This window comes from Rhizopus delemar, genomic scaffold (genome assembly GCF_000149305.1).
Source record: "Rhizopus delemar RA 99-880 supercont3.7 genomic scaffold, whole genome shotgun sequence".
Taxonomy (NCBI): domain Eukaryota; kingdom Fungi; phylum Mucoromycota; class Mucoromycetes; order Mucorales; family Rhizopodaceae; genus Rhizopus; species Rhizopus delemar.
Genome location: NW_027137833.1, coordinates 1,190,030 through 1,214,487, shown reverse-complemented (window position 1 = coordinate 1,214,487; position 24,458 = coordinate 1,190,030). Strand labels below are relative to the sequence as shown.

General features: G+C 33.4%; 12 protein-coding genes across 12 annotated transcripts; 7 read left to right on the top strand and 5 right to left on the bottom strand.

The window, feature by feature from the left end:
• Nucleotides 1-14: 14 nt before the first annotated feature.
• Nucleotides 15-1,278, top strand: RO3G_09662 (uncharacterized protein; the record flags this gene model as incomplete). Its single annotated transcript, XM_067664247.1, has 5 exons — nucleotides 15-305; nucleotides 396-498; nucleotides 527-942; nucleotides 985-1,135; nucleotides 1,217-1,278. The coding sequence occupies 5 exons, from the start codon at nucleotides 15-17 to the stop codon at nucleotides 1,276-1,278; spliced, it is 1,023 nt and encodes a 340-aa protein (XP_067520348.1).
• A 163-nt stretch (nucleotides 1,279-1,441) lies between these two features.
• RO3G_09661 (uncharacterized protein) lies at nucleotides 1,442-1,822 on the top strand (the record flags this gene model as incomplete). Its single annotated transcript, XM_067664246.1, has 1 exon — nucleotides 1,442-1,822. One exon carries the CDS (start codon nucleotides 1,442-1,444, stop codon nucleotides 1,820-1,822), a length of 381 nt encoding a protein of 126 aa, XP_067520347.1.
• Nucleotides 1,823-3,084: 1,262 nt separating this feature from the next.
• On the bottom strand, nucleotides 3,085-4,154 carry RO3G_09660 (uncharacterized protein; the record flags this gene model as incomplete). The annotated part of the gene is made up of 4 exons (XM_067664245.1): nucleotides 3,085-3,266; nucleotides 3,325-3,445; nucleotides 3,508-3,658; nucleotides 4,126-4,154. The coding sequence occupies 4 exons, from the start codon at nucleotides 4,152-4,154 to the stop codon at nucleotides 3,085-3,087; spliced, it is 483 nt and encodes a 160-aa protein (XP_067520346.1).
• An 85-nt stretch (nucleotides 4,155-4,239) lies between these two features.
• Nucleotides 4,240-5,053, top strand: RO3G_09659 (uncharacterized protein; the record flags this gene model as incomplete). Its single annotated transcript, XM_067664244.1, has 5 exons — nucleotides 4,240-4,243; nucleotides 4,351-4,438; nucleotides 4,499-4,645; nucleotides 4,727-4,877; nucleotides 5,042-5,053. 5 exons carry the CDS (start codon nucleotides 4,240-4,242, stop codon nucleotides 5,051-5,053), a joined length of 402 nt encoding a protein of 133 aa, XP_067520345.1.
• A 3,695-nt stretch (nucleotides 5,054-8,748) lies between these two features.
• RO3G_09658 (uncharacterized protein) lies at nucleotides 8,749-9,518 on the top strand (the record flags this gene model as incomplete). The annotated part of the gene is made up of 3 exons (XM_067664243.1): nucleotides 8,749-8,803; nucleotides 8,856-8,946; nucleotides 9,065-9,518. The coding sequence occupies 3 exons, from the start codon at nucleotides 8,749-8,751 to the stop codon at nucleotides 9,516-9,518; spliced, it is 600 nt and encodes a 199-aa protein (XP_067520344.1).
• A 303-nt stretch (nucleotides 9,519-9,821) lies between these two features.
• RO3G_09657 (uncharacterized protein) lies at nucleotides 9,822-11,359 on the bottom strand (the record flags this gene model as incomplete). Its single annotated transcript, XM_067664242.1, has 7 exons — nucleotides 9,822-10,261; nucleotides 10,320-10,428; nucleotides 10,486-10,641; nucleotides 10,716-10,918; nucleotides 10,980-11,057; nucleotides 11,115-11,250; nucleotides 11,306-11,359. 7 exons carry the CDS (start codon nucleotides 11,357-11,359, stop codon nucleotides 9,822-9,824), a joined length of 1,176 nt encoding a protein of 391 aa, XP_067520343.1.
• An 828-nt stretch (nucleotides 11,360-12,187) lies between these two features.
• On the top strand, nucleotides 12,188-12,702 carry RO3G_09656 (uncharacterized protein; the record flags this gene model as incomplete). The annotated part of the gene is made up of 2 exons (XM_067664241.1): nucleotides 12,188-12,395; nucleotides 12,566-12,702. The coding sequence occupies 2 exons, from the start codon at nucleotides 12,188-12,190 to the stop codon at nucleotides 12,700-12,702; spliced, it is 345 nt and encodes a 114-aa protein (XP_067520342.1).
• A 326-nt stretch (nucleotides 12,703-13,028) lies between these two features.
• Nucleotides 13,029-13,961, top strand: RO3G_09655 (uncharacterized protein; the record flags this gene model as incomplete). Its single annotated transcript, XM_067664240.1, has 5 exons — nucleotides 13,029-13,093; nucleotides 13,161-13,223; nucleotides 13,342-13,580; nucleotides 13,669-13,772; nucleotides 13,929-13,961. 5 exons carry the CDS (start codon nucleotides 13,029-13,031, stop codon nucleotides 13,959-13,961), a joined length of 504 nt encoding a protein of 167 aa, XP_067520341.1.
• A 969-nt stretch (nucleotides 13,962-14,930) lies between these two features.
• Nucleotides 14,931-16,144, bottom strand: RO3G_09654 (uncharacterized protein; the record flags this gene model as incomplete). Its single annotated transcript, XM_067664239.1, has 2 exons — nucleotides 14,931-14,959; nucleotides 15,007-16,144. 2 exons carry the CDS (start codon nucleotides 16,142-16,144, stop codon nucleotides 14,931-14,933), a joined length of 1,167 nt encoding a protein of 388 aa, XP_067520340.1.
• A 587-nt stretch (nucleotides 16,145-16,731) lies between these two features.
• RO3G_09653 (40S ribosomal protein eS7) lies at nucleotides 16,732-17,367 on the bottom strand (the record flags this gene model as incomplete). The annotated part of the gene is made up of 2 exons (XM_067664238.1): nucleotides 16,732-17,166; nucleotides 17,224-17,367. The coding sequence occupies 2 exons, from the start codon at nucleotides 17,365-17,367 to the stop codon at nucleotides 16,732-16,734; spliced, it is 579 nt and encodes a 192-aa protein (XP_067520339.1).
• Nucleotides 17,368-18,722: 1,355 nt separating this feature from the next.
• Nucleotides 18,723-21,537, bottom strand: RO3G_09652 (uncharacterized protein; the record flags this gene model as incomplete). Its single annotated transcript, XM_067664237.1, has 7 exons — nucleotides 18,723-18,986; nucleotides 19,041-19,496; nucleotides 19,552-20,158; nucleotides 20,208-21,032; nucleotides 21,089-21,341; nucleotides 21,394-21,459; nucleotides 21,513-21,537. 7 exons carry the CDS (start codon nucleotides 21,535-21,537, stop codon nucleotides 18,723-18,725), a joined length of 2,496 nt encoding a protein of 831 aa, XP_067520338.1.
• Nucleotides 21,538-23,510: 1,973 nt separating this feature from the next.
• RO3G_09651 (uncharacterized protein) lies at nucleotides 23,511-24,260 on the top strand (the record flags this gene model as incomplete). The annotated part of the gene is made up of 1 exon (XM_067664236.1): nucleotides 23,511-24,260. The coding sequence occupies one exon, from the start codon at nucleotides 23,511-23,513 to the stop codon at nucleotides 24,258-24,260; it is 750 nt and encodes a 249-aa protein (XP_067520337.1).
• Nucleotides 24,261-24,458: the final 198 nt, after the last annotated feature.

Genomic DNA, 24,458 nt, shown 5'->3' with positions numbered 1-24,458 from the left:
AGGTGTTTTTATTCATGGAAAGTCATAAGCGAAAAAGACAGGAAGATAATGACTTTGATTTCTTAAATATCGACCTTTCTGCAAATATACCCAACGACCTATTAGCAACTAATAACGTTCTTAACTCTCCACCTATTTCCAATCAAACTGCCTTTACCATTGTAGTTGGTAGTAAGAGCTTTCGTCTCAGTTGGGAATCACTCAAGAGTGACGGACCAAGCAATTTCTTTACCGAATATTTCAACAAGAAACGAAATACAAAGACAGTTTATGTTGATAGAGATCCAGAAACATTTAATACGATTGTAAAGCATCTAAGAGGATATTATATTCGACCTGTGAATGATGTTGAAAATCAAAGTTTATTATCTGATGCTCATTTCTATGGCCTAAAGAGATTAGAAAAGATGCTTCATGAATATTTATTTGTTAATGTGGGTGGAAGAAGTTTTAGATTACCTTGGAGTCTATTTGGACATGGTTTGTTTTATTTATTTTGTAAATATATTTCTTATGATTATTATAGATGATAAAGCCAACTTATTCAATGGACCATTAAAATATGCTATAACATCATCACCCAATGCGAGTAATTCATCACCACTTTATATTGATAGAGATCCAGACATGTTTCAAGATATTGTTCATTTACTTCGAGGATATACGATTGATATTAAAAGTGAAGTGCACAGAGAGAATTTATTAAAAGATTCACAATATTATGCTTTTAAACAATTGACAGATAAACTATCAACAGCTAAACAAACAGTCGCATTTAATGAAGGACCAAATTCAGAGATACTTTTACAATTAAATGATGTTAGATTAATGAATTTATTGATACCAAAATCAACTAATCTAACAACAGAAAATGATGACAATTGGCAACCAAGTCAATTGAGATACAAGAGAAATGATAGCATTCATAGATTGTTGGTTCAAGTAAATGATTTGTGTGTAAATTATGATATGGAAAATAACAAGATGGTATTTGAAATGAAAGATAAAACAAAGATGAAGAGCATTGGACAAGCAATGCATGTTGCAATAAACACAAATCTATATTTTGATCAAGATTGCGCAGTGATGATGGATAATGAAGATATAAAAACATATAAAGAACTTGTTAAAGAAAGTAAATTTATTATTGAAAAAGCAATTTGTGGAATTCATTTAATCGATAATATGATTACATTACATGCTTTAAAAATTGAAGCAATCACTTCAAGATTCAAATTGAATCTCAACAGACAATTTTTACCTTCAACTCATTCATAATAAAAATCTCATGTTGTACAATAATATCATTTCGTAATTTTTTATATGCATTTCTTGTCACACTTTTAAACTTGCTTTCTTCTTCTCACACGCCCTTAAAATATTTTCTCTCTCTTTTTTTTTTTTTTTTTTTTTTTTTTTTTCTTTTTTTTTTTTAATTAAAATGCCTTTTCGTTGCAGATGTGGGAGAACATTTGAAAAGCCAGATACTTTTGCTACACATACATCTTCTTGTGCACCTTTTCATCATCGTCGCATGTCTGACACACTACAAACTGTAAATAGTATCAACAACCAAAATAAAAATACAAGCTCTTTACCTTTCATCAACACATCTATTGCTGGATCTCTTTCAGGATTTCTTACTTCTCCAATTCAAGAGAATTCTCCAACAAATATAAATGACATGCGTAATTTATCTACTTCTATGCCTTCACTTTTCATGCCCACTGCTTTATCTATTCAAAATGCTTTTGAAGGCGCAAGAAGAAGATCCATGTCTTATAATTCAACTTTATCCGATTCAAATGATCCTTCACAATAAAATAATACCCTCTTTTTTTTTTAACAAAAAAATGATTTCAACCAATAAAGCTACAAGTTTAATTTATTAGAAAACTGCTCAAAAAAAAAAAAAATAAAAAAAAGGAGGCTTTGTACATTTCTAAGAGCTTAATTAATAATTTATTTTATTATGAATCAAAAAATGTTTAAAATCATACTAATCTCACTTGAATTATTTTCCCATCTTGTTGACATACATGTTTTATTTATGCGTAAAACTAATCATACATTGCAGAGTATTTCATATACAAAGGTTAAAAAAGAATAAAAGTAAACACCTTTTTCTTATTATCCATATTTAGTTAAATAGCCCTTTAATAGCTTCTTACAAATTTTTATCCTTTTTATGATGGTAATAATATTACTAAAAAAAAATACATAGAATCAAAAGATAAGATAAAGAAATAAAAGCGTCTTTTGATATTGTATTTAAAAAGTGTTTTGTTTAAGGACAATTGCTTATATTTTGAAATCTAGATTAATAAAAGTATAACATGTTCATATTATGTCCATTCAAACTAGTTTTTTTTTTTTTTTTTTATTTAATGCTACAATAGATAGTACGCTTATTCAGTTATAGAAGTAATGAGTAAACCTTATTTACAGCAGCTTTGATTTTGCCTCATTAGCAAAAAAAAAAAAAAAAAAAAAAAAAAAGGAAATACACCTTTTATTACTGTTCTTCGACAAACTATATGAGACTGATTATACCAGAAACTTATTCATTTAGATTTATTAAATATCAGCTTAAATTTTGCCGCTATTCTACGATAAGGCTGCATTTATTCATTTCAAACTATCATAGACATTGAACTGATTGAAAAGAGTTTAAGACATGTAGGAAATCGAGATACTCTTAATAAATGTCAGCAATAGAGACATAGCTCTCTCTCTCTCTCTCTCTCTCTCTCTCTCTCTCTCTCTCTCTCTCTCTGGCTGTTCTTTTATATACAAAGAAAATAATTTTTCTTTGGAAAACGGCAAGAATATAGACGTCTGCTCAAATATAAAAAAGAGTATACAGGCAACTATTTTTTTTTTATTTCTTTAAATATCAATACATGGTAAACTAAACAAGAAAAAAGATGTTTACAATTCAGTTATTAGAATTATCAATCAAAACAATCTTTATTTTATTTTCAAAGAGAAAAGCGGCAAGGGCAAGAGATGACTATATCAGTTGTGTATTTATAAGCTTATAATCAGTGACGTTATTTACATTGTAATGCTTGTTTGAAGGATCTAATGGTTGGCTGGTAAACTATTCAATATTCCTCTGATATTTTCTCTTAAACGCAGTATTTTTGGGTCTGGTTCTTCTTTTCTTTTTAATTCATCCATTGTCACTAATACTTTATCAAGTAGTCCTTTCAATTCATCAAGCTGGTATCTGATGTGTGTCATTGTCTCTTCTAGGTTTAATACTATTACAGAGAAAAGATGAATTCCTATTATACTTTTTATTATTATTTCTATTTTTACTGTTTCTTTTTTCTGCTGCTTCTTTTAAAATGGATGTTAATTGACGATAATCATCATAGGATCTTCTTTGATATTCAATGCTCTGAAGCTCTCTTTTTAATCGCATGTTAAGAAGCCTTTGCTATACATAACCTTGAGTCTTTTTATTTTCATTTTTACTTTTATTTTTTTTTTCCTACTTACAGCTTGAGTTTTCTTCTTTAAAATCTCCACATGTTCGTTCAAGTAATTCTCTGTTTCTTCACTTATATTCATGCCATTTGCATCATTATACAAGCGAATATCCAAATGATCAGGTAACTTCCATACTTCATCGTACAGATATTGTTGAAACCTATTGAATACTTTGTCTAATATAGTCTCTAGTTCTCTTTCATATGTTTTGAATTGCTATATTCTGTAAGTCTTAAAGGGAGGATGCAACGTACATCAAAATAAAGATTGCTTTGATTCATGATATTCCCTTGATTGAAGTATGTCTTAAAAGAAGGCAAAAAGACTAACTGCTGTTTTCATTGTACTTTTTAGGAAATACTCGTTCGGAGCCTTTCAATTATTAAAAAGCTAAAAAAAAATGGTTTTTGAAAGCAAAACTAGCATATGATCCTTTAAGTTTTCAACATTTATGACAGTTGGCAAGCTATTGATTTACAATACAACTGGTTAAAACATCTGGCTGTCCAGCAAGCTATCCCTGATTTGGTTATTGGGTATTATTAGTGTGGCTTTTTGAGGGGCTAAATAACTGAAGTTTAATTTGAGTAATCTGGAGCATGATTTTTTGGTTTTTTTATCTCTTACTTTGTGATGAATGAAGTTCCAGTTGACATTGAGACTAATGCAGAAAGCTACATCACGTTGTCAAAGTCCTTCAAATCCTTTCAGCAAAAATACTTGATTGTTTTTACAATAGTCATGGGTAAAAAACTTGTCATTTCAATTATACCCTACTAGACCTTTACTGTTCAGGTGCGGACTGGCTTCAAGGGCCCTATTTATACATGTTATACCAGTCATATGGTCTAGGTTTGACACAGATAGCGACTTTATTTTTAACTGGGTTTGTGAGCAGCGCTTTTGCTGGAACAGCAGTTGGAAGTTTGGCCGATACACAGTAATTTTCATCCCTTTTTTTGCTTGTTTTACTGAAGTTACTTAAATGTTTTGTACATAGTGGACGTAAACGTATTTGTATTATATATTGCTTTACTATGATTTCTGCACTTTTTCTTCGACTTGTTAATATTTACTATTTATTATTTTGCTCTCATATTTTATCGGGTCTTTCAACTGCACTTCATTACTCTGTCTTTGAATCGTGGTATGTGTCAGAGCACACGACAAGAGGCTATCCTTCCGAATGGAGAGCTCGCACGTTTGCTTTATCTACATTTTTGAATAGTATCTCTGCAATCTTGGCGGGTATTCTTTCGAACGCTCTAGTTGACATTTGGGGTTACAAGGCTCCGTACTTTGCTTCTATCATTTTATTATGCACTGTTTGTACAGTGATAACGTCCACTTGGACAGAAAATTACGGAAGCCACCAAAAGGTAAGCTATCCTTACTACATTAAAGATAGTAACTAAATGAATCCACTGTATAGGAGCAAGAAAGCTTAGGGAAGAGTTTGAGCCAAGGGATACGTACAATGTTACGAAGTAAGAATAAGGCATAAACCTAACTTCAGGGAAGCTTAATCTGCTTATATCATTAGGCCGAAATATAGTTGTAATTGCGGCTGCACAAACATTATTTGAATGCTCCATGTATATATTTGTATTACTTTATACTCCAGCGATTGAAGCCATTTCAGAAAGTACCGGTAATATTACGCTTAAAGTCTAACTAAATCTATTTTGCTAAAAAGGAGTATTGCTACAGGCATTGTTTCTCTTGGATATCTATTTTCTACTATGATGTTAGCTGTTATGGCTGGTTCCTTGGTATTTCAGCTTTGCGAGCAGTTCACTAAAGAAAATTCACATTCATTCTTTTTGTCAAAAGAAAAAGTTTTAGCATCTGCACTTGGTTTAGCATCATGTTCTTTCATAATAATGGGGTATTATGGGCAGTCTTCTGTAAGTCAAACAAACTATACCACATATACTTTTAGCTAATAAATGACAAAAAAAAAAACACAGATACTTCTTATGATAGCTGCCTATCACATATTTGAATTCACAACTGGTTTATATTACCCTAGCATTTCGTCACTTAAAGCAGACTCGATTCCTGAAGAAACAAGAGCAGTTATCATGACATTAATAAGGATACCAATGAACCTTGGTGTTGGTGTCATCATTTGGCAGGTAGATTATATAAACTCTTTATCATGCCTCATATTTGCCAACTTTTTTTTTTTGATTATAGATAGAGGATATGTCCACCTCAATGATGTTTTCTTTATGCGGTGTGATGACCTTTATTGGATGCTTTCTTACCGTATGCTTCTATAGTGGCTAGCATAGATTGAATTGTAACTAATTACGCAAGAAACATATATTTGCTACATTGATCTTTTTCATTTACATCAACAATGATCCTTTTTGATGACTTTTCATGCATTTTTTTAATAACATTTGTTCCTTTTGTTCTAATCGCTCGTGTTTTTTCTACTAATTTGGATGTATCTCATCTTCATCATTCTTTTAACAAACCCACGACTGCCGTTTTACAAAATTGTTATTATTTTCGATGTGATTTACTGAGTACAAATGATCAAAGCGTCTATGATTGTTCAATTTCTTTTGTACCCCCGATAACTACCATAAAAGTTGTACTCGGCATGTTAAAAAGTTGCTTGGAGACGGAGTCTTACTTTTTTTCTTTCTGTTTATGTCAAGGATGCATAGTAAGGAAACAATACAGCTTTATGTTACTACAGACTCTTTTGTTTTGGTCAAAGAGCAGCATGTACTAGAAATAACGTTTGAAGAACATAAAATGATAAAAAGAGGTTTTAAATGCATAAATTTCAAATTAACACAAGCTAATGGCTTAAAAAAGAATCGTATGAACCAATCAATGTAGTCCAGTCTTTTGAAATTTATGGCATCTTGGGCTTTATAGAAGGCTTCATAGGTACGAAAAAAAGAGAACTACTAGGTCTTTTTGACATGAGCATGCTTTAAACTAAAGCACTTTTTTGAAGAAAAATACATGATTGTTATTACTGCAGTACAGTTGCGGGGATATATACTAGGACAGCCATGTTACGTTATAGAAAAAGTGGCCTGCTTGAGCTTTGATGAATACAAAGCTTGTCGCAGATTAAACCTGCAAAAAGCAGAAGAACAAGAGAATCCTCAGGCCAATCCAGCTCAACCTCCTGTAAAACTCACACAGTCTTCTTCTTTTATCACAAAGATCAAGAGCACATTTTCGAAAAAGAAAGAAGAAGAAATACTTGAAAACATAGTGAATGAGCCAGTCTTGGAAACCGATGAAGTGATTATAAATGATATAGAAATTCCAACTACTACAACTGCTTTGCCCTTATCCTCGTCTATTTCTTCTTCTACAGCCACGTCTTCATTTGAAGACAACATAAGCGATCAAAATGACGAAGAGGATGTGCTCTTGGAGGCACGTTTAATAAGGCAAATTGTGGATCTATTTAGTAGATCAATGTTTGTGTTTTCAAATACATTTGGTAAAACGATACTTGCGTTATTTTTTATTTATAACCTTGTTTAACCTCTACGTCTTCAGATCTTACAAATAACTTTCAGAATTCGTATAAAAATAAGATAGACACCGATATTCCTTTGTGGAAAAGGGCAGACAGAAGGTTTTGGTGGAACGAACATATCGTTCAGACCCTTGTTGACCAAAGTGTATAATATTGACTATCGAACAACATAGCATATAAATTAAATAATAATTAGTTAGATGAATGGATTACACCTATTGTGCAAGGCACAATACAAATAGAACCATGTGTCATTGACGGCTATGAGTTCGACTTTATTCTTATATCAAGAAGAAGTAAAGAAAGAGCAGGTAATGTGACACATGGTGCCATCCATACAAATGAATTTGACCGACATCTAAAAAAAAGGCATGCGATATCAACGAAGAGGTGTGAATGAAGATGGCGAGGTCTCTAACTTTGTAGAGACTGAGCAAATCGTGATATTTAAAAGAAATGAAATTAATCACGTTGCGTCATTTATTCAAACCAGAGGATCAAGTACTATATGATGGGTTTATGTATATAATGTTTTATAGTAGAACTCATTATGTTATTTAGTACCTTTGTTTTGGAGTCAGTCCCCTTATAGTTTACATCCAATACCCACTCTAGAAAGAACTGAAAAAGAAAATGAGCGTGCTTTTCAAAGGCATTTTGAGATACAAGAGAAACTATATGGTCGCCAGATTGTAGTTAATCTCACTGAATTGGTAGGAAGAGAAGCTATTATTGGTTCAGAGTATCGTAAACATGTTGAAAACTTTGGAGATCCCAATATAAAGTGAGTGAAAAAGAATACATGGTAGCTCTATCAATAACATGCTGCATAGATATGTTGAGTTTGATTTCCATAAAGAAACCAAAGGAATGAAGTATGAGAATATAAGTAAACTTAGCAACAGTCTTTATGATGATATGACAAAACTACAGTAACAGGATCATACCTAAAAAAATACCATCCTTTAGTAACACTCGAGTTTATGTACCTTCATAGGTATTTCTGGATTGCTACAGATGGAAGTGAACATGTTTATTGTGAACAAAGTGGTGTTTTTAGAACGGTATAAACAAAAAAAAAAAAAAAAAAAAAAAAAAAAGCCTCTTGCATTTTTATTGATTTAACGACTTAGAACTGTATGGATTGCTTGGATCGAACGAATGTTGTGCAGGTAGTTTCGAACTGTTTGACTATATAGGCTAGATCTTTCTTATTTACTATTTATGCTAGAGTGCTTTTGGTCGCAGCATGCTGAATCTGCAATTGATGCGATTTGGTATCATTGAGTATCCAGACAAAGGAATCAAGTATTACGATGGGTTTGAAAAGATCTTTAATAATGGTAAATGACAATAACATCATTTATTAAAACCACTTAATTTAATTATCAATAGTCTGGGCAAATAACGGTGATGCGATATCTAGAATGTATGCAGGAACTAGTGCTTTAAAGGGAGACTTTACAAGGCAAGTTGTATTAATATTTATTTTATAACATATCGTAACAGTTGAGTAGGACTGGTAAGAGAAACTTTACTGGAATGATGAATGATGCATCGAATTCGTTGACAAGAATGTATTTCAATACTGTTAAAGATTTTTGGAAGCAGGCAACTATAGATTTTGTCTTGGGTAAATGAGGTTGTCTATCAATATACTTAGTCTAATTGCGTTTTGAATAGGATACCACAAATGTGAAATATTTAGATATGTGCCTCAAAGTACAAAAATGTCTGCTGAACCAGGAGTAGAAAGACGTTGGGAAAAGATACGATCTGATGCGAGTAAGCAGAGAAAGACATTTAAAAAAAATATTTTAATTGTCCTTTTTCCTAGTTGAGACAAGTAGTCAAATCGTAATTGCTGATGATGAGACTAAAATAGCTGGATGGACTCTTTTATCACCCACAGAACCATCAAAAATAAGGTACACGCGACAAAATGCTTGAAAAGGAACGATTCCTTAACACTTTAGCAATAAAAAGGCCCAAAGAATTTGAAGAAAAAGTGGTTTTATTGACAGAGAAAGCTCTATATATTTGTAGCTACAACTATAGCTTAGAAAAGGTAGTCCAATTCAGACGACTTGAACTTGGTACAATCAAGTCTATACAAATGGGGGAGTACATATTATCTTCCCTTACAATGGCATCACGGGATGAAGAGCAGAATTATGGATTCATCATTGACTACTCAACCAATGGAGAAACGACTAGATGGAATACAGGAAGTATATTAAATCAGGTCTTGGATGACTTGAGCCTTGAAAATGGTGAAGATGAAGGATTAGAAAGTACTGATCATTGTTTGGCTATTTTCAAGGCAGTTCGATACAACGTACTCGGTGAGCTGGACGGAAAAGTTGAAACTTGTAAAAAGCAAGTTGAAAACATAGTAAAATCTATTGCAATTGCTACTGGAAATACACCTGAAGACCCTGAATTTATCACAAATGAACCAATTATAAGGTACAGTGAGAAGAAAGAAACTCAAAATTGAGATGCTTATACAAAAAATAGTTTAAAGCAGGCGGAAAAAACAGATGGACTATTTAAAAAAATGGGGCACAAGATCAAACAAGCCATTTGGCTATAATGAAATGATTTATGAATTTTACTACTCATATTATGGGGGTTTAAATAGTCAATGTACCAAAATAAATATTAAAAACTGTTTAAATCAGCAAAAAACAATAGCAGAATCTGTAAATTTACCTGACAGAATCGACAAAATCAATTGGCTCAATCAATTAATTATTTTATTCAAGGAGAATGTATTAAAGAATAAGTATCCTCACTCATTTTAGTAATCAACAGTCTTCTTTATGGCATCAAAGCATCGAATCATGTTGGGTACATAAAACTTTTCAAAAGCTAATGGAAAAGGTGTATCCCACCCACAAACACGTTGAATAGGAGCCTCTAAATTCAAGAAACAGTGTTCTGTAATAGTGGAAGCGATTTCAGCTGCAACACCACCCGTCTTTGGCGCCTCATGAGCAACTACGAGTCTTCCTGTCTTTTTGACAGATTCTACTACTGTATCCACATCCCAAGGCATGATTGTTCTAAGATCGATTAGTTCGCAACTCAATCCAGGCATCCTTTTTTCTGCCAGTTGAATAGCATTCTCTAAAGCATATATTTGGGAACCGTATCCTACAACCGTAACATCTTTGCCTTTTTTTAAAACTTCTGCTTTCCCTAATGGTAGCTCATAGTCACCAACAGGTACTTCTTCCACTAATATAATGATGTTTTATAAACAATAACTTAATATTGAAATAATACTTTTGGTTACCTGCTGCACGGTAAAGAATCTTTGGCTCAAAGAATATAACAGGGTTTCTGTCGCGAATGGATGCTAACAAGAGACCTTTTGCTTGTATTGGACTTCTTGGTGACACAATCTATGTGTAACGATAAAGGTAAATACACTAGCGTGAGAAAAAATATAAGACTTTAACCTTCAAACCTGGACAATGTGTGAAAAAAGCTTCAGGACTCTGAGAGTGATAATGGCCACCATGACCAACAGCTGAGGAGGGTGCTCTGATTGTTAATCCTCCTACGTTGAATTGATTTCCTGATCTATAACGAAATTTGGCAGCTTCATTGACAAGCTATGTATGAATAAAGGGAATATCGTTTTTAATATCATATCTATTGAGTGAGAATATCATTTTTTTTCTTTTACTTGGTCAAATGCTGGATAAATATAATCTGCAAATTGAATTTCTGCTATGGCTGTGTGTCCTACGGATGCCATACCAATGGCAAAGCCCGCTATACCTTGCTCAGTTAATGGTGTGTTAAATACACGATCTCTTCCAAACTGTTCTGCCAGACCAGACGTTGCTCTGAACACACCACCAAAGGATACATCTTCACCAAAAATAACTAATAAAATGTGTTGGTGTAATTAAGATAGATAAAATTATTGATTGTCATTGATTTTTACCTGCTTTATCATCAGTTGTAAGCGCAATAGATAATGCATCATTCACAGCTTGAAACAAGTTCATTTTTATGGTTCCGCCTATTTCAGAACTCGTTGTTAGTAGATATTTTCTTTTGATTTATTGTATAAAATTACTGTTATTTGCACTCATATGTGCCAGCTCATGTGAGCGAAAAGCTTCATCAGGATTACTTTTTAAGAGATTGGAATAGGCAACTCCTTCCTGAATACCATCAATACCTTTAGAAGCAGTTGCAGCATAATTTCTAGCCTATTAAAATAATGTTGTGTAAACATTGTATTAAAACTATTAAAGCTTTATTTACCAGCAAGGGCCTTATAGCAGAAGAATGTTTAATGACTTTATTAAAGCAAAACATGTTGAGAGAAAAAAGAAAAAAAGAAAAAGAAAAAATGTACAAGGAGATGCCAATTCGATGAAGCGTGGGAAGAAGTGATTACTCTTTCTTGTAAGATATTGTGACTATTGAAATTATATACATTGCATTTCATTATTGGATTTTAATACTACTCGATTTCATGGTTCTTTCTCACAAAATATGCAACCAATTAACCAACGCAACTATGCAGTGGCTATAGGTATTAGAGCCTCCTAATAAATCACACAATATGTTCTGGTTCCAAACAGTGACCAGGAGGTGAATATTGCTTATGCACACAGCTTTCGAGTACAACATTTACGTCAGTGGTAAAAGAAAAGTTACTCTTTTTAAACTGTTGAGAGCTCGACATTCTCTCGGTAATGTCCTTCTGGACTTGATCAATACACTTGAATTGTCTATGTAGCTCATGTCCTTCATTGCAAAACAATACTTTTCACGAATTACAACCCCAATCACAAAGAAACTTATCGCCTTTTTCTCATCCATCAACTCATTAAAAAATATGTCAGCTCGAATATCCATAGATTGCACACGACCTTTTGTTATATCCAAAGATAAAACAAAAGAAAGTAAAACATGAGGTGTTTTTATCTTCTTAGAGCACATCACACGATTAGAGAGTTGGCAGGACTTGTTGGCTTGAACAAATCCACTGTGCAAGATATAAAAGCCAAGATTGACAACTATGGCAGCCCTTTGCCTCACAAGTAAACAGGACGACCATTGAAAATAAATAAAAAAGCTGAAAAGCGCTTGAAGAGGATAATCAGAGAGGATCCCTTTGTCTCTTATAAAGAAATCAATATGGATTCAACAAAGCTGGATGCTTTTGTTTGTATAGAAACTCTTCGATCAACATACGATCGACTTGCCTTCAAATCGTACAGAGCAACTCACAAGCTTACATTGGCTGCAAGGCATCGCAAAAGTAGGCTTCGCTGGGCGAAGAAGCACATCCATTGGACCAAAGACCAATGGAAAAATGTTGCTTGGTCTGATGAGCCACGCTTTTGTATGTAAGGCAGTAAACGCAGTAAAAGAGTAATCAGGAAGGAAAGAGAGGGTTATGATGAGAGAAAGGCAGTGTTTACAGTCAAATGGAGTAACGGTAGTGCTATGATTTGGGATGTTTTTGGGGAGGAGTTTTTGGACTTTTAGAAACTATTGAAACCGGTTCTGTAGACCATGGAACATACATTAATATTCTGGCTAACAGGTTCCATCCTTGGTTTACAAATGGCACGATGCATCAGAAGAGAGATTTTACCTTCCAAGAGGATGGAGCTTCCTGTTATACAGGTGGTTATGCTCGATGGTGAAAGGAAGCCCACCAAAATAGGGGTTTTGAGTACTGGACTGCTCGAAGCCCTGATTTGGATCCCATTGAGCATGTTTGGAATGCTCTTAAAAGACAAATTGAGAGAAAAAGATTGCCGGTCAAAAACTTATTACTGAAAATCATTTTATGGTATATTTTTAAAATAAGCACCTGAACATTTCTTTTTTCAAAACTTGAAATCCCAAGCTTAGGCTCACATGTATTAATTGGCCTTGAACTTATATGCCATATTTTTTCAAAATTTTGCTTCAACATTTTGTTCGAAAATTTATTTGGTGTGATTATAATTAGTCTATACAAAACAAAATGAATTTTTTCATTGTACCAACATCGCCTGATCAGGTCCAATTGTTAACAACCCTCAATATAAGGTAAGTATTGTAAAGCGGTTTTTGTTTCGATATTTTTTAGCAATCATTGTAACAGATATTACTGTAGCTATAGACATATCATTGATTATGTAAAGGATGATGGCTTTCACGAAATGAACTTCAAAATAAAGTTTGTTGCACCTTTTTTGAATAATATTATATTCGAGGGGATAACTGTGTCTTGGTAACTTGTATCGACAAAAAACTATCTGCATAGAACAAAATTTAACATGATGACTTACATATAGGGACATTTCTCCAGCTATTCCAAACATTTCAAAGGTGAAACGTATTACTCCTGATATCATATTTAAATATTACGATTTAGAGATAGGTATTGGTGAAGTTAAGCCTTTGAATGCATCAAAAGAGCAAGTTGAAGAAGATAGAATTAGAATAGCAGAGCTACTAAAAAAGTTACTACATATAAGAATGTCCAAGGCAAAGCACATTAATGAATTTATTGTCTTTAGAATTATGATATTTGGTAAGCAAATTAAGAATGATTCTGTGTTGCATCAAAAACTGATTCTTTGAAGGTGAAACTATTGAATATTATACAATGAAATATGTAGGACAACAATACATATTCTGTCTACATAAAATCTCGATCCTTCCAACATTGCCTACTACTTTCACCCATATGTCGCTTTCACTGGAGTATCTGCACTTATTTAAGGTAAGAGTTTCGTTACTTTTTTTTTCAATCTAGCGATAGTGATTAGTTATTAACATTAATTATTGTCGTTTGTATTGTTAGTCTATGATGTTACAAAGTGTAAATGAACGCCAAAATATGATTGAAAATGAGCATATAATTATGAACTATTTAAAGGATTTAAAGCCCACTGTTATTTTATTGATTTAATATGTAAATAAGATCTCCGTACAAAAGCTATACCATTATACATATTGTCAACAACAAAACCCATTCCTATCTGCATCGCCATCATGAATATATCTTAAAAATAAAAGTGGACTAGAAAAGAAAGAGATAATAGTCAATTGAATATATATTAACCAATGATCAGAAAAAAATCCTTTTTTTTTTTTTTGTAGTTTATTAAAAGGTATTTTCTATATTTTTAGCTCATTAAACTCAAGGCTTTTTACTGATTTACAGAGTAATAGTATTGCACCATATTGTATGTCTTTCTCCCATAGCTTCATTTCTTGATATTGTTTGCGCCTACTACTGTTCCTTACTGCTTTCCACTTTTTCTCATTCATTTCAAAGTTTGCGATTATAGCCGCTTCGTCTGTAGTGAGTCTTCTAAGTTGCTTGTTGTATGCTTCTTTTTTCGATATATCTGATCTATGTACATGATAAAATCTCCACATTTCAGGTGCCGGTGGTATGTTTTCATTTTGATTGTTGTTGTGGTTACCTTTATTGCTTGTCTTTTGTTGCCTCAGTTTCCACCGTTTATCTTGGCTTGCATATCGAGTTGATTCATAAAATGACAGTATTGCAATATTCGTCTCACATTTGTTTATTGGTCCTCCTGGGTTTAGATGTAGTGAATCCAATTTAATAGATTTGAAATTATGCTCGGGCATTCTAATTACAATAAATGATGACTTTTTCGGCTTTTCCTGAACGCAATCCCTTATCCATAACTTTTCTAGTTTGGGGCATACTTCCGCTATATAATCCATTAGATGATCCCCTAAAACTGCCTCTTTTAGCTCCAAACGTTTCAATCGATACTTCGTTTCTCCAGCTTTTTCTAATGTTCGGCTTGTTGTTACCAACGTCTCTGACACGCTCAGCTCCTCTAATGATTGACAATGATCCAATAATAAATCTAGCCGCAACCCATTCTTTAGTGGGACATCACAGCTTAATTCCAGCTCTCTCAAGTGCTGACATAAACTCAAGCTTTTAAATAGCGATATGTCTTTCTTTTTACCAGTCCATGACCATTTTAGACTTGTTTTTGAAAGTAAGCCTGTTTGCGTTGTTATAGCCTTAAATGAAGAGGCAGGATCAATAGTTGACCACCATGCGTGTTCCGTCATCTCTACTTTGACTGTATCCTGATGAGTCGTAGCAATTTCTTGGAAAAATGCATCGTAAGGAAAAGGGAATACTGATGTATTCATCTTTCTAAATGTTATCTTCTTCAAAAAAATACAAAGTTGTGCAAAACCCATACAAGCATCCATTGATTGTTCATATAGTTCAATTGTTACATTGTCGTCGTAAAACCAATCAAATGTCATATCAAAATCCAATGTTTGAACATGGTAAAATGCTAAGCTAAGAAAGGTGATCATTCGCCAATTTTTAATATGTACATCATCTAAGGTCAGTGATATGGCTGATTTGAATAACGGAAATGTAGTAGAAGAACTCATGTCCTTTTCGTCTAACGGTAGAGTCACACAGCTCAAGGTCAAGTGCTTCAAGCGAGGTAATTGAGCACCAATGGCCATCAACATTCTAGCATTTAAGTTATTGTAGTTAGTTCCTTTGATTATAAGCTGCTCTAGATTAGGAATGCGTGTCCATAAGGCTGTCATTAGGTCGCTGGATATTAAATGATCAAATACTTCGTCTCTAATAGATAAATGTGTCAACTGAGAGCCAAAACTTTCTAAAACAAGCTGAAAAAAAGGTATGCGGTTTAAGGTTGGGAATTGCTGTATGTTTTGAAATTGCTTAAATGTTTCTGAGCAGCGCATATATCTCCACAGTCTAGGATCAAAGTCAAGAACTTGTAGTTGCTTAAAGTACTTTGGGAAGCTTTCTAATTCATCTCGTGTTATGCCTACCGAATGCTGATTTACGTCGTCCCAAGCAGAACAAATACCAAAATTAAGGATCAATTCTTTCACATGATTACCGATCGAGTCGCTGATTTCGGAAGAGTCTTGGATACTACGATAAAATTGTCGAAACTGATGGCGAGATCGAATGTGCACTTTTGTATATAACAATTCCAAGAAAGGACTATACCATGCATAGCAAACACGAATACAAGAAGACTTGTCTGCTGTAGATAAATAAGTCCCTACTTCCCAGAGAATTTCTGTCGGGAAATACATTAGTTTAGGCGCATAGATACAAAAGAGAAGGAAAAAAATTCAGAATTCAGTGAATAAACGAAGGCGGAGATTGGACAGATGGGTTTTCTTCCCTGCAAAACATCAAACAAATTGTATAGCGTTATTCAAGTGAAAACAAAAATTACTCGTCTATTTTAGAGTAAACAGATCCATTATCCTTACTGCTATTGCCTCAAATTTTCTTTCTTTATTTTAGTAATACTTATACTTTTCATTATTCGGATTTATTTTAAAATATCTAAATAGAAAATATGTATATTTGAAAACACATAAATCTTATACTCATTATCATTACATTCAAATCAAGCGTAAGCCAATTTTTGTGAAGTGAGCAACTGCACATGCATGCTAACATCTGTTAGAGTCACATTTAATAGAAAGCTCCAGCAACCATATTAAATTATTAATTAACTGAACAAGAGCAATTATTTTTATAAAAAAAAATACTTCATTAAAATATGAAAAATACGCTTGTTTTTGTCGTAGTCATATGCCTAAAAGACATGTTTCCTTACATTGCCATCTAAAATTAAACCAGTTTACAATACAAATGCAAATTACTTTATTTAGAAAGTATCAACGGCAGCAGGGAATTCAAAGACGACATCCTTGCCAGTGAGCTTCTTGTAGACAGCAGAGAAAGTGTCGAGCTTGTATTCAAGAGAAGTAGCATCCTTGCTATCGAGGAAGACCTTGAGGGTCTTGGAGCCATCAACCTTTTGACGAAGTCTCTTACCAACAATTTCGGTAGGGTAGACCATATCGTCCAAGATAGCAGAGTGAACAGCGGTCAAAGTACGGCTTCTGGGACGAGGTTGCTTACCGTTAGTACGACGAGTGGGAACAGGCAAGATACGACGTTGAGCAACAAAAACAACGTGGCGGTCAGAGAACTTCTTTTCGAGCTCACGGGTAAGTCTAGCTTGGATCTTTTGGAAAGCTCTTTGAGAAGGAACAGGGACGAAGATGACAATAGCCTTCTTACCAGCACCAAGTTCAACCTTTTATTTAAAAATTAGTTCTCTTCCCTTTCACTTTTCTTTTATCATAGTACTAACCTCCTTGGCAGCAGAGATTTGAAGAGGACGTAATTCTTTCTTCAAGTCAGCGACGGAGGACTCCAAGTCCAAAAGAGCTTGAGCGACAGAGAGTTCAAGTTCATCGGGTTGAGCACCAGCAGGTTTAACAATCTTGGAAGCCATATTGACAAACTGTTTAAAAATATGTTAGTGGGAAAGTTATGAGATCTCAAAGAATCGACTGCCTCTTATATCACGTATACAGACGAAAAATGGTGCATGGTTCCGAGGCACATGTAAATGACTGATAATTTCTATTACTCAACCCACATACATATGCACAAAGCATCCATCCGTTCTTTCATTCTTTTTTTATCCATCCAAAATCATGCATCCATCTTCCGTTGTATACGTAAACTGAGGTTCCAGTCCATTTTGCTTGTTTAAATACATACACGTTGCAAGTTATTAAAGGAGGGAGCCTTAACATGAGGTTTAGCAAGACCTTAAATTCGAAACAACATCGGAATTTAAAAAGGCAAATCCTTAAGACTTTTATTTTTGACAGGTCTATTTTTGTTGGGAAACAAAAGAAAAAAAAAATAGGGTTTTTGGTTGTTTACTCATGTTTAGCTTTAGCTGGGCAAATCCTTTAAATAGAAAATAAATATGCTCTTTTATACTTAATAACCATATATTATCTTGATTAAAATATTAATATATCATATTTTGTATTAGATGTCTTCTAAATAAAAAAACACCCAATTTAGCTTCACCTTTTTTAAACAAGCAGAGAAATTAATAATTGTGCTCAAATTTACAATTCTAAACGTGCTGATTTTTCCAAAGTGAGCTTTGAACTTGCTAGTAATAGTTTACTATGAGAAGCCGTTTACGATTGGAAAAGTCGGTTAAAAAAATACTTTATGTATAATATTTAAGGAAGTTCAGATATGAAAAGTAACATTGTACATAGTAAGTGTGTCTTTTTTAAATGGTACATGCAATACAGTCATTCTTAACAATGTTATGAGATAATTCGAAAAGATAATATAGATTGAATAAAATAGATCATGATGATCCATTCGAATAATAAAAAAAGATTCATCGAAGAAATATAAAATTAGGTAATAGCTTTCTATGAAGTCAGTATAACAAGCAAAGATGCAATTAAACCATAAAAAGGATTATAGCTACTAAAGCTAAGTAATATCACGTAAATTTCAATTGTTAATCTTTAACATATAAATCCTTAACATGTAATCCTTAGATAATGCTCAAACAAACTATTCAGCCTATTGACATATCTCAAACCCGTACGTACAATAAAAAAAGCAAGTACGATATACAGCAACGTAAATTTTTTATTCTAGAAATAACTTAATGATGAATTATTAGAAAAATCAAACAATTACTAGTTAACTTAAAACTTATCCTTACAAAAAACAATGCAAAACACAAAAAAAAAGTATGATGTTTATAATAATAATTACGACTGAATGATATTCATATGCATTTATGTTTTTTCTTTTTCTTTCTTATTTTCTACCCATATGCTTTTTGAAAAGTGGATGGTGTTCCCTAGAAGGAGCACTGCTGTTACCACGACCACGGCTGGTAAATTGACCACCTGCATTACGATTGTATTCAATATATGCCATATTATCACCACCGGCCAAAGTTTTAGAAGTTGTAACCTGTCGCTTAACAAGTCCAGAAGTACGGTTTTTGGCTGCTACTTTTCTATCCGTGATTCGACCAACATCATCAACATTTATCAGTTCTTCTTCTCCTAAATCAGTCTAATAACACAGTATAAATACACATGCATTTGTAGCTCAATAAAATACGCTTACGTCGTTTGTCAGCAAGACTGCCTTCAAGAGATCCATTTGTTCTTGATGAGTTCTAAATACAATGTTGGGATCACTATCCATGCCTTCCAGATTTGTAATGACCTTAAATGCATAACCTTGATCGATCAAAAACTGCTGTCGTTTAGTTGAGTAAAACATTTCTTGAGTATCTCGAGAAACAAGAGAGTAAAAGAAAGCGTTGAAGCCCTCATCATTTCTTCTTTTAGCTCTAAGAATACGACCTAATCTTTGTGCTTCTTGACGTCTCGAACCATAATGAGAAGATATTTGAATCAAGCATGTAGCTTCTGGTAAATCTATACTAGTATCACCAACTTTGGATAAAAAGATTGTGTTGACAGCAGGGTTATATTGGAAGTTTTGCAAAATACGCATACGTTCCTGTTGACCAGTACCGCCATAAATATATGGTTTTCCTAACTTTTTTGCATATTCCTAAAAAAAGATAATTCAGTTGCTTGAATATAATCAGAGGTATATTTATATTTACAATAAGAGCATAAACATTATCAGAAAACACAATGATCTTATCTCCTCTTCGTTCATGATATCCAATCAAGTACTGACAAGCCTGAAACTTCTTTGGATTCATTACATAAAGTAGAGTTCGCTTTCGAGAATTCTCATACAAATATTCTTTGTAAAATTCGGGTGTCATTGGACACCATACTTCTGCACATTGCACGTTAGCAATATGACCACGACTGGCCAAATCCATCCAGTTAGCTTCGTATAATTTTGGTCCAATCAAGAAATTAAGATCATCAATCTTTTCGTCCTCTCGCACAAGAGTAGCAGTAAGTCCTAATTTAGCATGTGCTGCAATGGTTGTTACCACAGTACGAAACATATTAGCAGGAACAACGTGTACTTCATCAAGTAGTAAAAAACCCCATTCTCGAGACTCTAAAAATTCCATCATTTTTTGAGCATCATACGAACGTTTACGCTTATTAGCAACCATAGAGTATGTCGATATAACAATACCAGAGGCACCAGAAAATTTTTCTTTACAATCAGAAGTAAACACTGCTACTTGGTTCTCTTTAACACTACTCCATTGTAAGAATTGTTGCTTCCACTGCATGACTGATACTCTAAGTTGATTGTTAATATAGTTTATATCATCGCTTTTTGTTTCCTTACGAAGAGGTACATAGAACGAGACAACTCTTTTTAATTGTACATGCAGCCGTAATTCCCACCAGTGTTTTACCTGCACCACACGGCAATACAATAATCCCTGATCGAGCACGACCGTTACCAAACATCTTGGAAAGACTCTTTTCTTGATATGGACGGATAGTCGTTGTTGGCTTAAGATCAATTTCAAGATTTGCGTTAACTGTATCATTTCTGAAGTCATACTCTTCTAACATGGGATAGTCAATATCGTTACATCTTTTCTTAATATTCTCAACATGCTCTGCAGCAATTTCAAAAGAGTGAACTTGCTCGCCCCCAAAATCATCTTCTTCGTCCTCCTTATCTATGCCAACAACAGCTCCAAAGTATTTCTCTTCTTCTTTTTTACGTTCGATTTCTTCAGCTGTTGATTCTTTTGGTTTTTCATTGTTTTCATCTTCTTTTGGCTTTTGAACTCCTGGGATTGTCAAATCTTTCCCAGTTGGTTTTGAGCTCACTAAAAGTACGGCAGATCCTGGAGGAGCACTAACAATTTGATCGTTCTCATCGCGAACAACACGACCTGCACTAATTACAGAGTCTTTTAGAAGCATCTGAAGTGTTTCTGGGTGAGATGATTCTACAAAGTAACGATTGTGTTTCAAAACTAATTTGACTTTGCCGTAAGATAATGTACATTGTCGAATAAATTGCGTAATTGAATCAGGCACCGGTACTTTACTTAGACGATTCAAAACTTCAATAATATCCTCAGTTTCTAATCCAACAGAGACAGCAGCATATAAAGAGTAAGGTGTCAATTTATATTCATGAATGTGAGCAGGTCTATGTACACATTTTGTCTTAACAATTTCACAAAACAAATTACACAAATATATTACCGGCTGACAGGTTCACTGATAGCGACTAGAAAATCTTGGGCTTGCTCAGCAATAGGTGAAAAGCCTTCTAAAATAATATGGCCATCCTCTGGACTAATCCATAAAGGTCTTGACGCATTATCTTTCTTTAAGGGAAGGTTGGTGTAATCTTCCCGGCCGAAAATGTGCGAAATAAAATCAGACTTGTTAGAGTCAAGAAGGTTTTCATTTTGGGATTTTAAGGCATTAATTTCAAGATTTGCATTTCTGGGCACTGCGATGCTCTTATGTCAATAATTTTTTCAATACTGTTTTTGTGTTTTTACCAAATAATTTAGATTGTATTGAAGCGTCTAATTGAACATCGGTATCGTCGTCATCACTGTAGGTTTCTAAAGAATATGTTATTAAAGAGCAAAAGTTTTTTTCAATATTTGAAAATTACCTTCGAGCTTTCTTTTGCTACTCATTAAAATAAATTTCAATAGAAAGTTAAAAAAAAAAAAAAACATTCGCACCGCAGTAGGTTTACTAAATAAGAAGCGGAGAAGCAAATTGAAAAATCAACACAATTCATGCAAAAGCTTTTATATAGCATACCTAAACATATGTAACTAAAAGACAGCAAGAGAATACTTCAACAAATGCACTTCATAATATACTGATATGTATATGGTTCTTATTCATATTAGATTCCTTCAGATAACTAAACAATAAAAGTTTGTATGGTAGTAATGCACTGTTCATCCTGTAATTTTGTGCCTAATTAGAGCATATATTGTTTGACTGTCAGTTAAGGCAACCTAATTTTAAATATAGTTTTAATTGTTCATTAAAAAGCAAAGAATATTTTTCTATAAATTGTGCAGAGGATATGTCAACATTAAAGTATGTCTTAGAAAAGCAACAGTGTATGGATCTCTTAAGGAAGAGTATCAATGGCTACTAGGAAACATGAATATAGTAAGCCATACAGACTATTCGCGTAAAATGTTTAATTCAAGAGTATATGCTAAATTATTGTGGTTAAAAAATGCTTTTAAAGTAGTCAAAAGCACTATAACCATAAACCTAGAAATAGTTATGGAAGTTAGTCATTGACGATGCATATTGTTGTAATAAGCGCTCGTTTTGTGTTCCTTTAACAGATTTATATTGAATTACAAAAATTTGGATTTTATAGTAAATTATTTTAAATCTGACTTCATTCGAATTGAATAGACACCAGATCATTTTAGTTTAGAATATGATAAATCGCAATTGAGTCATTCGTTTTTGCTACTAAAAAGATGAGTAATGAACATATATTAAACAAGAAATATATTGTTTTTGATAAGCAGGACTTACTAATGAACTATAAAAAGCGCAGCCATTGTCAAAGCTTAATATCAATTACTCAATTCCATTATTTCCCCTTTTTGAATAAGGATCTTACATTGCACAAATTGTAGCACAACTAATTGTAGGAATTTCAAATCGTTTGTCCCACAGATACACAAAAAAAAGTGCAAATTAAAGAGATCTTCTTACGTTATATCCGTGCTGACAAGGGTGTACATTCGTTCAATCAACGTGTACACTGTTTTCATAAGTAATATCGAATTTTTACAAATTTTATAATACAATTTATACACAAAAGCGACAAGTCAATATGATATTTATCCCTGAAAATAGTGTATTCAATCTGCTATTACCCAGTAAAAAAACATTTTTAAAAGTTAGATATATGTGATAACAACCAACTAGGATAGAAGATGCATTTTTTTATTAGCATATTCCAATACTGCTTGATAAATTGAATTAAAATTTAACTCTATTTCATTATAAAAGATATGTTTATAATAAGCTTGTGCATATCATAGACGCTTTAATTTTTAAGAACGATTTAGTGCAACACCAATAATAAAACTAGATGATGATTCTGTTTCATTGGATATCTGAAGTTTAAATAAGGCACCTTTAAGATTTATGTGTAAATGTTTGACCTTTTTACTTCCTTCTTTTCCGTTTAGGCTTTACGTGTATATAGCATGTCCGTTTACCACCAATCGCGGCGGACCTTTGGAAGTAAAAGCTTATTACCAACTTCCACTATCGAAAATAGAAATACAGGTATGCAGTGTAGATGTTATTGATTGCAAATGATAATCTCATCTATTTTTATTTTGCAGCCCAACCTGTCATATTTGGCTTGACTCGGAAACAACTGTCATTAATCGTACTTGTTGTTCAAAATAGTACACTTGTACTTATGATGAGATATTCAAGAATTGTGCAAAAACCAGGGCAAACTATGTATGTTGCATCTACAGCTGTATTCTTGGCGGAAGTTTTAAAGATTGTGGCATGTCTTGTGGTGATGCGACATCAGCAAGGCTCCTGGGATAAATTCAGTTTAATGGTTAGAAGAGAAATACTAGGGAAACCGGGAGAGACTCTAAAAATGCTTATACCTTCTGGTTTATATGCATTACAGAATAATCTGCTATATGTTGCATTAAGTAATCTCGAGGCTGCAACATTCCAAGTGACCTATCAAATGAAAATCATGTCGACAGCTGTGTTTAGCGTAGTTTTATTGGGAAGAAGTTTAAGTCGCGATAAATGGTTTGCCTTATTACTTTTGATGGTTGGTGTGACACTTGTTCAGTCTCAAAGTATGTCAAATAGCTCTTCAGCGAATAATACAGCACCATCAGCAGCGGACGAAATTTTGATGGCACCCCAGAACCCTCTTATTGGATTGATTGCTGTCATTACAAGTTGCATATCTTCTGGATTTGCTGGTTGTTATTTTGAAAAAATCTTAAAGACGTCAGATACCTCTATGTGGGTTCGTAATATTCAACTAGGGATATCAGGAGCCTTCTTTTCGCTGGTCGGGATGCTGGCTTATGATATTCAGCCTATCATGGAAGGAGGATTGTTACAAGGCTACGACTGGTTAACTTGGATAGTTGTAGCAAATCAAGCATTGGGTGGATTACTGGTTGCTATAGTGGTTAAGTATGCAGACAACATCCTTAAAGGATTCGCAACAAGTTTATCTATTATTGTCTCGGGCGTTATCAGTATTTATTTGTTTAACTTCCAACCTTCGGGTGTATTCATTGTTGGTGCATTCATTGTGATGACTTCATCGTATCTTTATGGTATTGACTTTTCAAAGAAACTAGCAAATATAAAACCATAACACTTCTCTCTTTTTCATCTAACTTTGGTTCTTCATCTTTATGTTATTAAATATTTTGTATATAAACTAATAGCAAACATGTAATCATACACGTATATAATTTAGTACACTCATTAAATATAAATTGAATCTCAGCAGAACCGAGTATCTCACTAACAATAAAAAGTTTGCTCTCACAATAATCATTTGTTTCATACA